At 38.6% G+C, this 17997-nt stretch overlaps 1 protein-coding gene and 1 long non-coding RNA gene across 3 annotated transcripts; both read right to left on the bottom strand.

Moving 5' to 3' along the window:
• Positions 1-281: 281 nt before the first annotated feature.
• On the bottom strand, positions 282-17810 carry LOC144654303 (uncharacterized). Of its 2 annotated transcripts, none has more exons than XM_078514403.1 (12): positions 17735-17810; positions 10077-10336; positions 9367-9514; positions 7909-8214; positions 7092-7431; positions 6469-6608; positions 5706-6077; positions 4755-4979; positions 3731-3976; positions 2886-3017; positions 1806-2291; positions 282-924 (listed from the first exon to the last, which is right to left on the bottom strand). In XM_078514403.1, exons 2-12 carry the CDS (start codon positions 10310-10312, stop codon positions 679-681), a joined length of 2877 nt encoding a protein of 958 aa, XP_078370529.1. In that variant the 5' UTR covers positions 10313-10336; positions 17735-17810; the 3' UTR covers positions 282-678. The 2 variants fall into 2 exon arrangements, with proteins under 2 accessions (XP_078370529.1, XP_078370530.1); XM_078514404.1 differs by having other exon boundaries at positions 10077-10332; positions 17727-17797.
• On the bottom strand, positions 11569-13695 carry LOC144653674 (uncharacterized). The gene is made up of 3 exons (XR_013570794.1): positions 13666-13695; positions 12688-12782; positions 11569-11965 (listed from the first exon to the last, which is right to left on the bottom strand). It is a non-coding gene; the product is annotated as an uncharacterized LOC144653674 (long non-coding RNA).
• Positions 17811-17997: the final 187 nt, after the last annotated feature.

Raw genomic sequence — 17997 nt, 5'->3', positions numbered from 1 at the left:
GGATAACTCCTCCCCGGCCGTCATTTAAATGATGGGGAAAAATGTCCCGTTTTGGTTTAAGTGCGAGCTGATTCAGAGGGAGGGTGGGGGGTGGGTGGAATATTTCCCTTTGTATTCCCACCAATACTACGAATATCAACTTTTGCTGTTATCCGTTCTACATAACACGATTCTAAAAAGTGGTAAAATATAAACATTAAGGCGATCGAAGACTCAAAATGCGACAAGACATATTCGTTCGAATTTCTTTAACAGTAGTTTGTCGAAAACGCAAAACAATCATCTTTTTTATTCTATTTATTTCGCGTGTAAAGCGCTACATGAATATGACAATACAGCCTTTGCAAAACTTTAAAACTGGTACATCTTATCATATACTTTAGGGTTAATACAGATTTGTTTGAACAATACATTAACCGAAAAGATAGGGGTTTCTTGTGAACTTTATGTCTACAAAGGTAAAAAAAGATTGATCGATGTCAGGATTGATGGACTCCTGTCAAGATACATAAGTTGCAAAAAGGGTCCAAAAACACTCTTGTCAAAATGAGAAACGAAAGAGTGAAGAGTTTGCCTTATTGACTTGGGTTTACTTATTTGCGACTTTGTTGAAAGAAAGTGAAATTTCGAACTTTTTTGAGGCATTTTACGCCATGCTGTGATCTGTGTGTTTGACAATTACGCGTTGGTTCCAGCAAACCAGATTTTCCTTGCAATCTTCACCTTGGTATTGACCTCTTCACCGTCGATTCCGACGAATGTGATGTCGTATTTATTTTTGGTCAGAGGATCCTTGACCTCTCCACCAGCTGTCACTGGTGTGCCAGGAATTCCAGGAATCTCGATTTCGACTCCGTATCTGAGCAACACATCCTCGACTTCTTCGGTGCCAACGCCTTCAGGAGGACCGGCCAATTGCACCACCTTTTAAGAAAAAATAAGGAAATGTAATTTAATTCTCCCAGGAAGAGTCGATCCTATGATCTTTCGCAAACTAGTCGGACGGTCTACCTAATGTGTGAGAAAATGTGTAAAAATAGACTGTTCACAGTCCCCTATTTTTCCGTAAATTCGAAGAAATCGATTGTCGAGTCCGGCGGGCCGCCATTTTGGTTCATGAACGTGAGCAAAAGCTGGGGAGAGAACCCAAAAACCCCGTGGGTAGGAATGCAGGTGTTCATAGCGTGGGGGTACTCCCCAGTTTTCGTTCACGCTTACAAACCAAGATGGCGGCCCGTCGGACTCAACGATCGATCTCTGCGACTTCACGGAAGAATAGGGGACTGTGAACAGTCTAGTGCGAAAAAGATAAAACCTTTCCTACATACTGCTAGGATTAGATTTGTTGACGAGTGGGAATATGTGGAAAAAATAATAGAAAGGGTTAAGTTTGCTAGGAGAAATGAGAATTATATTTATCTGTTCTTGACACATTTAAGCTACACGGAACAAATATTTTTTTTTTACTCAAAACAAGAACAAAGTATATATATTTTAGTCACTTTCATTTTCGAAAGAAGATGCATTTTAATGCCTACAATACGTTGGGCTCTTGTTTCCCTGAGTACCAGGGATATCTTTCCCGCACTTTTCATTTTGCGAAAGAGCAATGAGACTTAAGACTACTGACAGAACAGCTAGCCCCACAAATGGTAGGACACTCCAAATACATTGTAAATCATTTTTGTAGGTTGTGAACTCAAGGAAAAACCGTAATTGTAGGTTATAATAAAGCTCTGGCCAGTACTGAGTAACATTTCACTTATTTTAAAAAAATAATTTACGCGATAACCATTTGTAATTACCTGAAAGAAGTCAGGGCTTTTGGTGGGAATGTGAAACAAGAACACACTCTTCTTGTCACCATACATGAAGTAGGAACAGGCGTCAGGATAGTCACCATTGTCAAAATGCTTGTAACGTGCAACATCTGCGATCTTCATCTTCACAGTCATAAAAGGATTCTTGTCGTCGTCAGAAGGCAGGCCCACAAAGCAGTCGAACTTTTCCTTCTCACCAGCGTACTCCGACTCTTCGAAGAAAACGTCGTGGTGCGTATCCTTCTTGCTTCTGAACACGATGGGCTGGGGCTCTGAGCTCGACTTGAGTAACTTTTCTTGCATGGCGATATACTTCTCGGCATCTTTGTCGTGAAGGAACTTTAGTTTCACCACAGTGTCGTACTGTTTGGCCACGTCATTAAAGTCTCCTACATAAGACGCGATCACCTCGTTCTGCTGATTGACAACTCCCGTGCTGACAAAGTTGTGCAGTGCTTTAGGATCGGTAGCCTGAAATGGTTATCAATGCAAACGAAGTTTAATTAACAATTGATTAATAGCCACTTTATCCTTCACAAGGAAAACATTAATTCCCCTGCGTTATATTTAAACAGTTCACTTCATCACTATAACCACCTGCTCTGATAAAAGGATAATGCTCGAAAGAAACGTCTTTTTTTATCTAAAATGGCGGTTTACAAAATTGAGCTTTTGACTGATTCAAAAAACATTCAACGATCGGAAATAAAACACTGAGTTACAGTAGAACACCATGTAAAGAACTTTTCTCGTGATCCTTAATTTTTAAAGCAATACAAATATCTGGGCCCCGATCTGGCCTACATAATCAATGTGTTTTGCTCTTTAGAAAACACTTTGTACATTATCCCGGCTCTGAATGCTACTCCAAGTGATGTGATGTATAAATGGTAATCGTTGAATGGTTGGCTCAACCGTAAAGCTTGGGTTGAACTCGCAGCGTGTTAAAGGAAAAAACAATATTTTCTTATATTTTAGCCTTAACTCTTGCATCACTCCTACCCCCCCCCCCCCCCCCCTTCCCCCCCCCCCCACATTGTCATACCCGGTCAACTTTGCACTTACCGTTCCAACAGCGCAAAGGATGCTGTTTCTCATTATGGCAGCCATGTCGTCCATGAATTCCATTGATGTGGCCCAGGGGTCCATGCAGGTTGTGATGATGTATTTGACAGGAGTGTCATTGTTGGAATGCAACTGAGATGACCAAGGTAAAAAATGTATGTAAGTAAAAGTAGATCTAGTGAAATAAGAAAGAAAATCGTGAACGAAAACTAGTGTGATTTGTGTCGAATTTTGACGCCAGACCAGTTATGATTATTAATTAACGAATCTTTAAAACTTGTAGCTTCAATTGTTTCCATCTTCTGATCTATGTTTTGCTATGCCTGATTCCTACTGTTCTGAACTACTCCGAAACCATTTTTCAGGTATTTCTCCATGTAAAATTATCTTTAACATTGATACGAGTAAGTGGGTATTTTCTTCATGGGTATAACATTGAAGATTTCTGACTGCTGCAAGTTGTTGGCAACTTACTGTGTGGCTATAGATGCAGTGCAGGTTACACCAAGAGAGGATTATCAAAGATAAGGATTCTTCGTACCCCGTGATAAGATTTTAAAATCCTTTTTAGTTTCGCGCCATACAGGGTCAAGCTATGTTTATTTACTCCCAATCGTGGTTCGGACCTCGTTTCCACAATGCAACCGCGCGAAAAACCAGCCAGTCGGATGCGAAGTAGAAGATTGCGTCACTCGTGCAATCCAATCCGGCAACGTTCGTTCTTAAAATCGGCAAGTCGTGGACTGGAGATTAGAAGTAGATTTACAAAATTGTCCTTGGAAGAGGCTCGTGAGTCCTTCTCCTTAATTACCATCTCTTTACGGTTTACACCTAATTCCACTTACCCCTAATCTTTCCTTAAAATTTTTCACTGAAGCGCTGTGCTTGTGAGGAACTAAACTTGAAGAAGTGACAATCATTGGTACGCGATGGGCGGTGTGCTCACTTGTTGTGTGCGCGAGATCCTGGAAAAGCGCCAGGTTGATTTCATTGCACTTTTCGACGCTTTTGTTTCCTTTCACGTTAACAGAGAAGCACGGTATCATCGTGTCAGGACCTACTTCTTTGAGATATTCCATAGCTTCCTTGTCCTGCACAGAGAAGGCAAAGTGTATGATGAACATGGTCGTTTGAATTGATTCAAAAGCGCCTAATACAACTCTCTTTTTATAAATGGGAAGAACTAAAATAGTAAACAACACTAAAAAAACTTGTAGACCTCTATAATAATATAAACAAGATAAAAAACTGCAAGTAAAATTACAAACATAAAAACTATGGACCAACCTAAATACATGATCAGCGATGTTCAAGAAAGACAATAATTAATGAGAATCACAACATAGATCGGAATTATTGCTGCGTTCAATGCCAATAGATTTTCAAACACAACCAGAAGACTAACATTCCCCCATTGCTATTCAATTTTCCACATTTCTAGATCTCCCGTCCGGATGAATGATTGATTTTCACTGAAGTAAAATTACAAATTAAAGATAACTCATGACGCAACATTCTAAAGGACCTGGGTGGGGAGGGGGGGGGGGGTGTTAGGCGCCCTTTGTTAAAGCGACAGTGCATGATAACATCAGTAGGTCGTGCACTCAAACCCACCGTAGTTGACGGGGTATTTTTTACATTCGTTGGTATAATTTACTATTACCTTTATTAGACGAGTAGCCCAGGGAGGGGGGGGGGGGGGATTTCGATTTCTTAGACAGCATTGCTTCCTACCCATCATAATAATCATTTCCACATTATATGGGCGGTAATCACTCAATATCGCCCGTTATACGCCTGTATTTGCTTGTCAAACTATAATCATAACTTGACTTTGTTAAAAAAATAGGTATCTTGGGATAAACGTACCTTCACAAGTTCCTCATTGGGTCTGCCCAGAATCCGCTCCTTGATGAATTTGATTTGCTCCTTTCGTGACATATTGTTGTACTTTTTGGGAAGAGGCTTTGTTGTTTCGATTACAAAGTTGTCATCCTCCTCTGCCAGGGTGATCCACAGGCAATACATTATCTTGGCGGTAAACATGCATTCAGCCAGAATACGACCATAGCCGTGCTTGTCAAGACCAATTACCTGTATGATTGGAAATAAGATATAAACTTTTGTTTAGCGACATAGATATGTATTTCTGGATCACTTGCTTAATTGACAATTAGAAATTTCAGATACCGTTCTTACAGAGTAAACTGCAAGCGAAGTCAACGCAATGGCTGCCAGCCCTATATGTGTTTGGAAAGTTTCCTAAGCGCGGGCTTGATACATGACGTGGCGGACGTTGCGACATGAATTACGTGCGCAGTAAGGGTGCCCGTAAACAATTAGCGCGAACGCCCTTAAACACAATAAGTGCAACGGCACACGGTTATTGGCTAGAATTTCCACTGAGATTAAGTTAAAAAAGGAAAGAGCCAGAAAATATTGATCCGGTAAGTAACCTGTGTGAGATACATCTACATCAAACTACATATGTACATTCTGGTACAAATATAACAACAGAAAGTCGTGATGATCAATGACTCCCTATCATGTAAAAAGCAAAAAAAAATAGGGAAAAAAACCAAAAAAAAAAAAAAGGGTCAGCTCGGTATAAACCCCATCGACCCACCCCACCTTCGTTCGGTGGGGGCCTGGGTGGAAACTGCGATGGATTAACAATCCATGATTAGTAGCAATACTTCCAGCCTTTCCACGCTTCGAAGGCGGGAGAAAAAGGCTTCAAAAGGCTTTTTTGATGTTATGTGCTGCTTGTTTCTCTTACAATTATTCACAAAATACAACAACAGCAAATTAGCTTCTTACCCTGTTTGCCAGCATAACTCCTGCAGCTGCAGCTCCGGGTTTGGATCCTTCGATGCCAATGTCACCAAGTGTCATGTCGCCATGGTAATAGACCACGGTAGTGGTGATTTGGAGAAAGGTGTTCATCGTTTTGTCTCTGTAACACAGCGCCCCAGCTGGGTAGGGACAAAATCCAGACTTGTGCGGGTCGATAGTGATGGTATCGCATTGGTTTAAAGCGTCCAACTGCTTGTGAACAAAGGAACTCAAATACAGTTCAGGGACAAATCCTTCTTCCTCAGCCGTTATCATGTGACCTTTAGGACGGTCACGCAACATGCTACAAAAGTATCCTCCCCAGGCACCGTCTCCATGCACACTGAAGTTGAGGCCCTGGTCAATAGATTAGAAAAAGGTTAATGACACAAATTACGGTTGTTATATCTCACTTGTCTATATGTAAGTTCCCAAGATTCGTCAGAAGCAAAGCGCTGCATTCAATGACAATTTGTTGAATAATGAAACATGGAGTTACTGGAGAGCGAAAATAAATTCGCGTTTTGCAGGCAAGTAAATGCATGTCTTTGTCAAGTGCTGTGACGTGCGTCCCCTACCCGACTGCAAAAGTGGCACACATTCGAATATTTCTCGATTGACTAATATTGATATTTTTAGTTTAGAAACACAACAAAAGAAATTATTTCCTACTGAATGTTGTATTCTTTAAGCAGTCTTCTATTAAGTGTACACAATCAACCAAATGTAAGGTCTAGAGTAGACGTACCTTCGATCTAAATTTTTTTCGCATTTCTAAGATTTCTGTCAGCGGATCCACTGCGCTTTCCTCAGTTGTTCCCATGACAGATACCACTGTGATTACCGGGATTTCGTTGTCAAGCTTTTCCTGTAGAACACGTTTCAAATCTAAAATACCATAAAAGGAAAGAGATTCAATCAGAAAATAACGATTATTGGACGAGTTGTGCATAGTATCGCAATATTTTGCCAGTGGATGCAAAAATGGATTCAACTGCACGAATTAGGACCATACAAGTTGACGACTTTGTTTTTTTATTGTTACCTGTTACTTTTATATTCTTTGAGAAGTACTACTTCAGTTTGTATCTAGTTCATCTAGCGGGAAACGATTAAAAAAATTGGCCCGTTGCGTGGAAGAAAAGACTGAGGACCCATGATATGGGGAATGGCAGGCTCTAATATCGCGTAGTGACGGAGCAGAATACAAAAAAAGGAAAATTTTACTGACTCGCGAATAATTTTTCCTTCTTCCATCGTAACCCAATTATAATTTAAAACCGTGAAGAATATGTGTACCAATGTTGCCTTAACAAATTAAAAAACAAATTGGAAGCTAATGTGCAACACGCTACACATAAGTGGGGTTACCTTCTGGCTCCATCCGGGCATCTTCATCCACTGCTACCGTAACGAGGCTCTCTCGTCCTAGCCCAAGAATGGTGACTGCTTTCGTGAAAGAAATGTGTGCTGTGCTTGGCACTATAACACAAGGGGTCTTTGTCAGCATGTGGCGGCGGGCAAACTCTTGCGCTCCAAGGGACTCGTAAAGATATTGACCCATGATTCCCATAAACTCCTGATGCTCGAGGCCTGTCAAAGCTTGTACTTCAGTCGGCATCTTTAGAATAGTGTCCACGTCAAGATTGAGAAGTTCCCATTGAGACGCACTCACCAATTCCGCTTCTTCTCCTCTTTGAGGGAAGAAAACCTTATCAGAGAGAAAAAAGGCACAGTAAGAGACAAAACAAAAAAGACGAAAAAAAATTGCAAAAATCAAAGCATTGAGATATAGTCTCCTAGGCGGCCGTAAATGTGTGGGTTCTCGCCCAGGGCTTCTCGCCAAAAGCAGCCTCAGTACTGAGATTAAAAGACCCTAAATATGTCTGCGAAAAAGTTAATAATGGTTTAAGACATGAAAGAGAATGCATTGGACAGTTTTTCATGTAAATTATATAACTAATAAACGTGTTTTATTTTATTAGAAGTGAAAAAAGAGAACGAATTCACCGGCAGCAAACAGAAAAAGAAGATCTTCCGACCCCTCAGCATGGATACAGCATAAATAAATCTATTTCGATTAATAAAAGAGAAATTCTATGCCAGCGTAGGGTATATTTTAAGGCAGGGAACGAAAGAAGTTGAATTCGGCATTTGCTTGATTTCGCCGTCTAAATCGCCTGCTCACCTTGTAACCTCTAGCAGCAGCAAGTGAATCCTCCTTAAGCAAAGCGTCTTGCAATCCAAGTGGAAAGAACTTGACATTTCTTGCCGCCCAGATTGCTTCAATATTTGCTACTGATCCACCAGCCGTTAGATGTCCCATAGCTTGGTTTCCATCATATCCCATCATGACACATAGGTCAGTACCAACTTCCACCTCAAATTTCGTGGTAACGGTAGATGCTTCTGCTGCACAGTTGTTTTGATTGAACAACATGGCGGACATGTAACCGAGGTTAGCCGGCATTGCTGTTTCCCAAAGAACGTGACCCTAAAAAAAACACACAAAAAAGCCATCATTTTCTTCCCTCGAAAACGGTTTCGTCTAGCCTTTTTCTCGTTCAGATACTCGATTTTCGAGGCTCAAGTATGAAGGAGTGCAACTGGCCGAAGGACGGATGAGCGATTAATTAGCTTGCATTACTAAGCAATATTATTATTACTGACGACCTCGGAAACCAGAACGTGCGTTACAAGAACGTTTATGGGCCTAACTGGAATACTTATTTTTTTCTTACTAGCGACTTGGCACTGATATATCTAGAAATTTTGCATACAGACAAATCTTCGGGACGATTCGATATTGGCTGAGCTTGGTGCTGCAAAAGACACAACTAAATTTTGGTATATAGATGGTAAATATAAATTAAATAGATCACGGTTCGGTTTAAAAAAAGGCACTTCATAGGATATGAGAAACATACTTATCAGACAGTGAGTCTAGGCCTTTCTCGATTATGCTAGTAAAACTGGCATTTAATGCTACTAGAAATTCTCGCATAAAGCCAAAAAAATGCTAAAATAATGCCTGATTTCTTTACAAAATGCCACTTGAATTCCAAAGAATGCTTTGTTTTATTTCAAACAAAACGTACAAAATCTTACATTATATGCTCATATCTACAACAGGTGATACTTAATAATTGTTTGTTTATAAAAAAAAATAAAAAAAATTATTTAAAAAAATCATTTTTAAAAAATTAAAAAACACACACAAGTAACACAACACAAGTAAACAAGTAACACAACGCAAAAACAGTCGAAACAGACAGAAAACAATCAAATGAAGTAATCAAAATTGTGAAACTTTAGGATTATTTATCCTTCTGAGTTCTGAGTGCTGAAATCTGGATCACAGTCATGAAAAATGACAGAAAATGCTAGCAATTCTTTTTCAAGAAAAAACGAAAAAAAAATGCTCGTTTTCCCAAAAAATGCCGAAAAAATGCTAGCATAATCGAGAAAGGCCTAAGTGAGTCCAGCAGCTCATCGGAAAAGCGTTATCGAGCTCACCCGACAGTAGTTTGTAACTAGTTTGTATCACTGACTGGTCTACATCTTTATCTCTGCCAAGCTTGGCATATTACATTATTTCTTCCAATAAGTTATCTAATGGTGCTTGTGATGGTATTGATAAGATTACCTTGTATCTTGAGCTAAAAAATGGCACCGAGTTCTGCAGGTCCTTTTGCAAATTGTCCATCTCTGACTTCATTTTTTCCATTGCGTTCTTGAAGGATCCGGCCTCCCGAAGTTCGTCCGTAACGTATGGAGGATCAAAGGGAAAATAGCTGAAAAATCATTGCAAATGAAAGGTAAGGGCCCAACAATGGCGCACAATTTCGATTGTTAGCACCTTTTTTCGTAGCATAAAGTTACAAGGAGCTATACCAACTTGGTCTGCATACGGGAATGCTTACTTGCCTATCGCAGGTTTCAGAAAAAAAGGTTAGTGAGGTCTTGTTCAACGACTCTAAAGGAAGATAAAACCACAGAAAAAAAATACTCGATAGAGTCAGATCATCTGTTGACCTGCATGAGAAATAAAAGATAGACTGTTCCTTACGAAAAGCGGGAAAAAAGAATAAAAATATAGGGAGAGGCGGTTGTGGGGCAAGTGCCACCCGGATTATAGCTCCTGCCCCTTTTCCAGACCGAAATACCTTATTTTGCTGACACTACTTTACAGAAAAATGTTCTTTAAAGCTATTTAGCAGTTTTCAGACTGAGCTATGCGTGGCATATTCCAATTTGCTTGCAAAGAAAAGATCCCCTATTCCTTCTCCCTCCCGAGCTGGAAGAAAGTTGGAAACAAACCTTTTTTCTTTAGCTATGGCGCGTTAAGAAACTTACTTGTGGCGAAATGCGACATGTTTATCGACAGCTTGCGTTAGAAGGTCCCGAAAAACATCTCCATTTTCCGCCTTGGGTCCCAGAAACCATGCTCCAAGGGCAGCCCACTGATCATGCTTGCCCTGCACTTGAGCTCCCATTCGCCGTTGTGAGTACATGGGGGCCTTCGATAGCCGAGGTCTCTTTCCTCCCGCGCCAGCAATATCTCGAGCACGTCTCTTCTGTTGTCTAAACATGGCTGCGATTGTACGTTAGAGTCGCTGAGGAAAGAGAGGTTTGTAAGCCTGTGAATCGACAAGTTAACATGAGAAAGCAGGGAGAGACGCAGGAAGCCCTCTTAAGAGGTACACGGGTATTAGTCGCTACCTTCCGTGCTATTGGGCTAGTGAGAGAAAGTCAATTTAGAGAATTATTCATTCTCGAAGATATTAGCCTTTTTCAGGCTACTCTACAATTCGAGTTTAAATAAAGTTCATGTTATGTTATGTTCCGTTCACCGGCCTTCGTTGACGTATTAGCGCTATTTTTCTAGCTGTAGTCATTGTCATATTCCTAGTGTTTTCGCGAACAATGTTAAGAGCTTCTTGACATAGTTGGTAATTTCGAAAAAAAGAAGTCACGTGTGCCATGTTCACTCATATCTATGTATCTGTACAAAATCAGCAGCGAAATGGGACGAATGTTTGACATGCATGGTAGTATTTTTAAGTGGCATAAATTCAGCTTTACTAATTGTATAACTGCGACCTTTAAAACACGTCAGTCTTTAGGGTTTTTGACTTTTTTCACTGCACTCAAATCAATTAAATATATTGAAAAATGAATTCTTCAACCTTAAGGGTGCTATAAGCGATGAAATATCTAATTCTGAGCTTATAAAAATTATATACTAACTGAATGTTAACCGTAATTGTGCTATTTATTGTCTATCTTGTTTCGCAGTGAGTTGTTTTGTCTTTCTGTTGTTTTATAATAAACACACTGTTAATTCAAAAGATCTGTTTTGGCCCCAAAAATGGGGCCGAAACGGTGAGTAAAATACGGTACCTTTTTTAGGGCTCTTTTAGCCCTTTTGTAACAGAGCTTTTTTGGCCCCATTACAAAGGGCTGAAGTGGCCCTTTTTGGGGAGTTCAAATGACCCAAAAGAAGAGCCATTTCGGAAAACTGTGGTGCTATTTTGGATTTTAAAAGATCTGAATTGGCCCTAACTAAGGGATACTGCTTTTCTTAAATAGCCCTCATAGGAGCCGTTTCTAACCCTCCTAAGGCAGTAAAAATGACACTCATTTTGTAGTAGTTTTGGCTCATGCTTAGCTTAAACACATCTACCCGTCAGAACAAAATCAGCACCAGCACTTGCTATCAGAGTCGATGGTTATCTGCTTGCTATATGGCTGTCATAATGACCACTACAGTCCTCATAATAACCCTTACAGTAGCCAATTCCAACTGATAGCTAGGGACAAAAATAGCACACTTTTTGTGACCAAATGAGTCCTAATTTTTTTATTTTTCTGTCTAATAAATTGCAGTGACCACTCATGTACACTCATGCACAGCCCTTAACATGTGAATGTTATTGTAACATGATTTTTTAGGACTCATTGTGGTATTTTACTTGCACACAATCATCGCAGCTTTGTGCTTTTTATTATATGATATTACAGTTGGCGAAAGGCATTACTTACTGCCAGCATGCTATATGTTTCTTTGTAAAAATGCAATATTGTTTTTATATGCTTAAGCTGTAATCACACAATGCTCTGGTATAGAATACTGTACAACACCACTCCTTTGCACACAGCAAAGAATTTGTCGAAGTCAAAACTTCCAATGGCAACAATTTGTGGTTGAACAAAAATGGCAAGGTCATCATCAACTGAAGCAGCTCTCTGCAGAAAGAAAAAAAAAACAAGAGATAAGTCCCCTTACTACATACAGCTGACCAAATTAAACTAAATGTAAACTGCTAAAGTACATGTAGTAACAAGTTAAACTTACTAAACAAGATAAAGTCAAACTGTACATGTAAAAGTCCTTGTTGTTATGATATTCAAGTATTTTTAAACTATATAATGTAGTAATTTTATATATAAAGTACGGCCCCAACCAGCAAATAAAAATAACCGCAAGCAAAACAGAGTGGACACTTCGTGTACACATACCAAAAAATAAAAACCTGTACACTGTACATGTACATCTACAAAATGAGCTTATTTTGAAATTATTGGCTGCGGCCGCACTTAGAGAGTTGACGGGGTAATTTTTTAGAAACCCGGTTAAAAATTTCCACAAAACTTAACTCGGTTAAAGGATGGTTACGATAACTAACTCGGTTAAACTTTTTTAGAGGCCGCATTAAGATCAGACAAGACTGAAGTGTTGTCATGATTTAGCTACTTGTAAATAAATGAAATGGCTGGCTATCTTAATCATGTTAGTTATCATATGCCCAATTATTTTTCTGCTTTTGAGATTTATTTCAATTTCTTCCTCTACAATAATTTCTCTAGGGTGTTCAGAAGTAAATGTTGAACAGGATGAACTTTCGCCACCCTCTGATGAGTGAGGGGAATGTGGTGTTTCAAGGCATGAATGAACCATGCAAACTTGCCTGTTATAGCGAAGCTGCAGGCCAAGCTTGCTGAGGATGCCACGATAGCCCTGACTGAGCCAAATCATTGTTGCCCCGGTTCTCGAGTTCTCTAGTAGTGAGGGAAATTATAGAATTAAGCCATGAATTGTGTCCAGATGCCATGTTTGCGTGTGACAGAAAACGAAATATCATCTCACACAGTGGTGATTGGTTGACGATTAAAACAATAGTTGAATCTGATAAGAAACCGCTAACCTGGTTAAAACTACCCAGAAAGGTAGTTTAGAATTAACCTAACCGGGTTATAAAATTCCATTGTTCTTTAATTAATTTCAATGGGAACCACTAACTTGGTTAAGGGTCGGTTAACTCTTCAAATATGCGGCCGCATCAGACAGTTTTGATAACCCAGTTAACTTTAATTGATTAATTGGAAGTAACCCGGTTAACTCGCCAAGTGCGCCCGCGGCCATTGTAAGCTAAACAGTGGCTTTAAGTTGTCAACTTCCACTATAATGGACGCCTTTTGGACAAAAGTTTGGTCTCTGTTATGACAATGTGTGAAGGAATTGGGACACTGCATCTACAGTAAATGCTGACTAAGATTTTGGAGAACTTGGCATTAATTAGGCAAGCTAGTGCACGGAGACATATTGTCAACAATGTGATTTACATGTATCAATGCCTAACAAGGTAGGATACTATAAAACAACAATCACCATTCCAAACAAAAAAAGGCTTAAAATAATTGTTGACAAAAAGCTGTTATTGAGAATCTACAGTGCTCAGTAATTGTGAATCCCAATTACCTAATGATTATTAATTATGAGCAATTTAACTTTTAACTATATTAAACTATGTGACAATTAATATTTTGTGCAGAATTAAACTCAAAAAAGATATACATGTATATAATAAAAGGAACCAGGCAGAAATTGTTACAGGTAGTTTTAAAATACAATGTAAATGATAAAATCTGGGATTTTACTTACCTTTGGACATCCCAACAATATAATTTCCGACCTGAAAATAACATAATAGTATGAGCAATTATTTCGTTTCACACTCAATTTCCAAGACATTTCAATATACAAAATAATGGAGAAATTCAATTAAGACAGTAATAATTATGGCAAATCAAGGTTTCTTGTCTAAAGCGGTTTAATTTTGTTTGTATACATGTAAACCTTATTTAACACAATTTTTTAAATGGCTTTTGATGCTCAAGATGTCACAAATGTAAAATTTAATAATGCTTTTTAGTTTAATATGTTCAGTAAATCAAACTACACTGCACATACATGTACATGTATATTTATGGACCTTGGTGAAATAGGTATACATGTGTTATAGGCCTTTACACGCAGCTACTGTGCAGTGTAGTGCAGTTCAGTGTGATTTATCAATGCTTTACAGAAGGACACCTTAGCATAAAGCTAAACACCAACCTGGCATAAACCTTAATCACACCAAACATGTAAAGCAGCACTGCACCAAAAGTAAAGGGCTCAGGATATAAATTATTGTCATAATAATAGTCAAGGTACATGGCACTAAACAGTGTGATTTAAAAATACCTAAAAGGATAGGATACCTTAGCATAAAGCTAAACACCACCCTGGCATAAACCTAAATCACACCATAAAGCAGCATTGCACCAAACAAAAAGGTCTGCTAAATAATAATACATGTAGTATCAGCCAATGCAATGTTTTATATTAGCAAACAAAAACAGACATATTCAATGTAGATCATACGATATCTGCTATATATTCAATAAGTCTTTAGGGTTTATTATTTACATTTTGTACACAGGGCACATAATCAGTAAAACTGTTCTTCCTAGTGACCCTGGTACATTTAATATCAGTTAGTAAAACATGTAAATTTCATGTCAGCCTAGAAAAAATGAACCATTTTTTCACGACTAACATGTACATTTACGAAAATGTGTCTTCATATTTAATATATCATTTAGCATCTCAAAACTTGAGGAATTCTTACCTTCACAGTTGACAATCTAGCTAGGATTAGGAATCACTTGGTTCAGGCTCGGTTCAGGCAGCACATGGACACAATCGAGCTTACCTTGGTCATCAAGAGCGGTCGAAACAGGCGTACAAATCTGAGATCCGATGCAAGAAGGCTCCATACAGCTGCTTAGCTCTTAGAACTGTGCTTTACGAGAGTAAAACGTTCTTTTCCGTGCATAAAAATTAACTCCAGTGATGATGAGCGACCTTCGAAACCGTTGCTTTTCAGAATCAAGCGCCAAAAGTACCGAAGGGGAGGCCGGGAAGAACGTATATTGCGCATGTTCCGTCCAGAGCCTCTCGGCCAGCGCAAAAAGGCACGCAACGCGCGCAACGAAACAAATAATCGTAACAACGGAATCTATCAAACAACAGAAAATCATGAGAAAACAAAACGTTTCTTGACACAATCATATTTTAATAAAGGGGGGATCGATTCAAAAATCATGAGTCCATCCCTGATATCTGTATACATTATAAGTCGACTGGAACTGGGCTTGTTTCTCAAATTTTAAATCACGCATAATTGTGTCGGGATATCACAACAACATGATACAGACAAAATGCCTTTTTTTCGTAATTTTCACTGTTATACAATGTATAGTTAAAAGAATGTGATGTCCACAGCTATACCTAGCATGTGAAAATTCGGCTTTCTCTGTCCATAATTAAAATGCACAAAACGACCCAAAAGATAAGGTCTAAATCAGTACCGGGCCAGTGCCAAATTGACCCTTTAACTGGGGCAGCTCAGATTTATAAGAGAAGTGACTCTTATAGTTAGGGCCAAAACAGCTATGATGGCTAGGGCTATAATGGACTTGACAGCTGAATTGGTTTTCAGTGAAGGCTAAATTGGTTTTATATGGGGACGAATTGGTTTTCGTAGGGGCCATTTTGCGCCAAATTTTCAAAATAGCCCTCAAAGGGGCCAAATTAGCCCTTGGCCTATTGGGGCTAAATCGGCACTTTGGGGCTAAAACAGATCTTTTGAATTAACAGTGCAGCGGTTTCGGTTCCACTTATGCGCACGAAGAATACTCGGTAGGACGTGTTTTGACTATGGGTTCCATTCCAGTTTCTGAAATGCTAATTTAAACCTGTTATTTATTTATCACTTTTTCTTTGTTAGGTCAGTTTTCGCAAGAAACCACTGCTGCAACACATATGCCTTCGACAGTATTAATTTGGCATTTGCCTGCCACATGTCGAGTTGACGATAATTGCAGTAATTGCTCCATTTAGAACCATTTACGCGTGCAGTCATTGGGAATATTTAATAACAAAACAACCCAAGTTCAAAAGTTGGGTAAATTTGTATTCGTAAATGAAAACACATGCACAACAACTAATTGAAAAACAATGCTAGTTTCTCGAGTTTATCACTTCGGCCCAGTCTTGAAAGTTTTAATTGTTATCCTTTTTAAATATTTCGTTTTCAAAAAAATGTACGTCGCACTTTCCTTAGCTTTATCTGAAACTTGTCGACAAGCCTTTATTTAAATAGGGCTGCTCCATCAGCTTTTACAATAAAAACTGTTATCCTTAGAGGCCCTAGTAAAAAGTAAAAATTAAAAAGTCGCTAAAAGCCTTACAGTGTACCTAAAATGGAAGTTAAAAAGATTAAAATATATAAGAGATACTAAGATATAAGCTAATAATCATGTTACATTTGTATAAAATCGAAAAATTTAAAAATTACATATTATTTTGATAAGAGTTATAAATTTGGCAACCGGAGTAATAAAAAGACTTTTTCGCGGCTTCTGTCCGTACTTTAGGCAAATGCAATAAATCAGCCTGCCTTGTTTGTCTTAGTGCTACATCTCTATCTCTTGTCCCAAGAGCGACCGGGACGACGGTCCACAAAACAGCATGTTTTTTTTTTTTCTTTAACTTCATAAATCATGAGTGGTGTTTTGAAAATTAACCTCGACAACAGCTTATATTTTACTGCTGACATTTAAATGTTATTGACAATTCTAATGATAAATGTAATAAAAAAAACGGCAAAATTACAGAAACATCATGTAACCTCTACTGCATAATAGATGCCTATTATGCAGAAGAGGTTACCTAAAGGGAGTATTTTTAGCGTTTCTGTTGCATAAATACTGCACTAAAAACATTTACTTTCAGAAACCTATTTATAAATATTCAAACAAGACATGATTCGAACTAATTAATTATAAGCGACTGGTAACTAGAAATCAAGTAAGCTTAGTTTGGACAAAAACGTGGTCGCAGTGTTTTCTTTGAGATTAGGGTTACTGAAGTTACACTAAATAGTTTCTTGTCATCTTTTGCAGCTTAAAATTCGTGATTTCAGGAAAGAATTAACGAATATAGCCTAAACCACTAAAACAAGTCATGTATTAACCGTTGTACACTTCTTTAAATTTAAATATTACGAAAATTGAATTTTTAGCTTCAATTGTTTCTGCATTAGTAGGCAAGAACAACAAAACTATTCAACTTAACACAGTCTGTTGATCCTATTCACCGCCCGTTGATCCTTAGCATGTGAGTACAGTGAATAAATCAACCGAAAAATAAATCAAGTCCTGTTTGGACGACAAAAATTAATAGTCGTTTTTAAACAGTTAAAACAAAGTTTTTTTCCCGCAGATATTAAAGCATGACAAATGAAACTCAGTGATGGCGATGTTTGTGGAACGTTTAACTGTTATTTTGCATAAAGCTGAAGGGGTTCTCAATCGAGGTGGAACTCGCGAGACTTCAAGTGGTTCAAAAGTCAACAGTCGACTTTTCATTTCTTTTGCTATCAGCGGCTTAGTGTGGAGGATACAGTGGCTGAAATGCAATCTTTGACCGACACAAAGATTACACATGTAGTTTTGGACCGTCAAACGTCAAATACAAACGAAGAAATTCCGCACAAATTCAGCGTAATGGCAGTGAATGTGGCACATTTCCCTGACATTTCCCGACGGAGAGACCAAGCTACGTTCCATTTGCACTACTCTAATTTGTAAGGCTACGGATAAAACGTCAAATAGTTTCTTACCTGAAATAGCAATTTCGTGAATTTGGAGCCTTGCAAAGCTGCACTGCACTACTTGAACACGACGCGAGTGTGTAACAATAAATTTAGGAGTGGCTGACCTCTTGGAAGTCTCGACCAATCATAGCAAGCTATGATTGTTTTCGGATCTTTTGAAAAGTAATGCTAATAAATTAAACCAGACAAGTCGTCTCAAGGGTGTACATAAATAAAGCCACATCTGCGTGGGCAACAGAGGGTGCAAAAAATGTTCAAGGTGCTAAATA

The sequence above is a fragment of the Oculina patagonica genome, chromosome 5 (genome assembly GCF_052425735.1).
Source record: "Oculina patagonica isolate OP01 chromosome 5, crgOcupat, whole genome shotgun sequence".
In the NCBI taxonomy this organism is placed as follows: domain Eukaryota; kingdom Metazoa; phylum Cnidaria; class Anthozoa; order Scleractinia; family Oculinidae; genus Oculina; species Oculina patagonica.
Note: the sequence above shows the minus strand (reverse complement) of the source record. Positions and strands in the feature narration are given on the sequence as shown.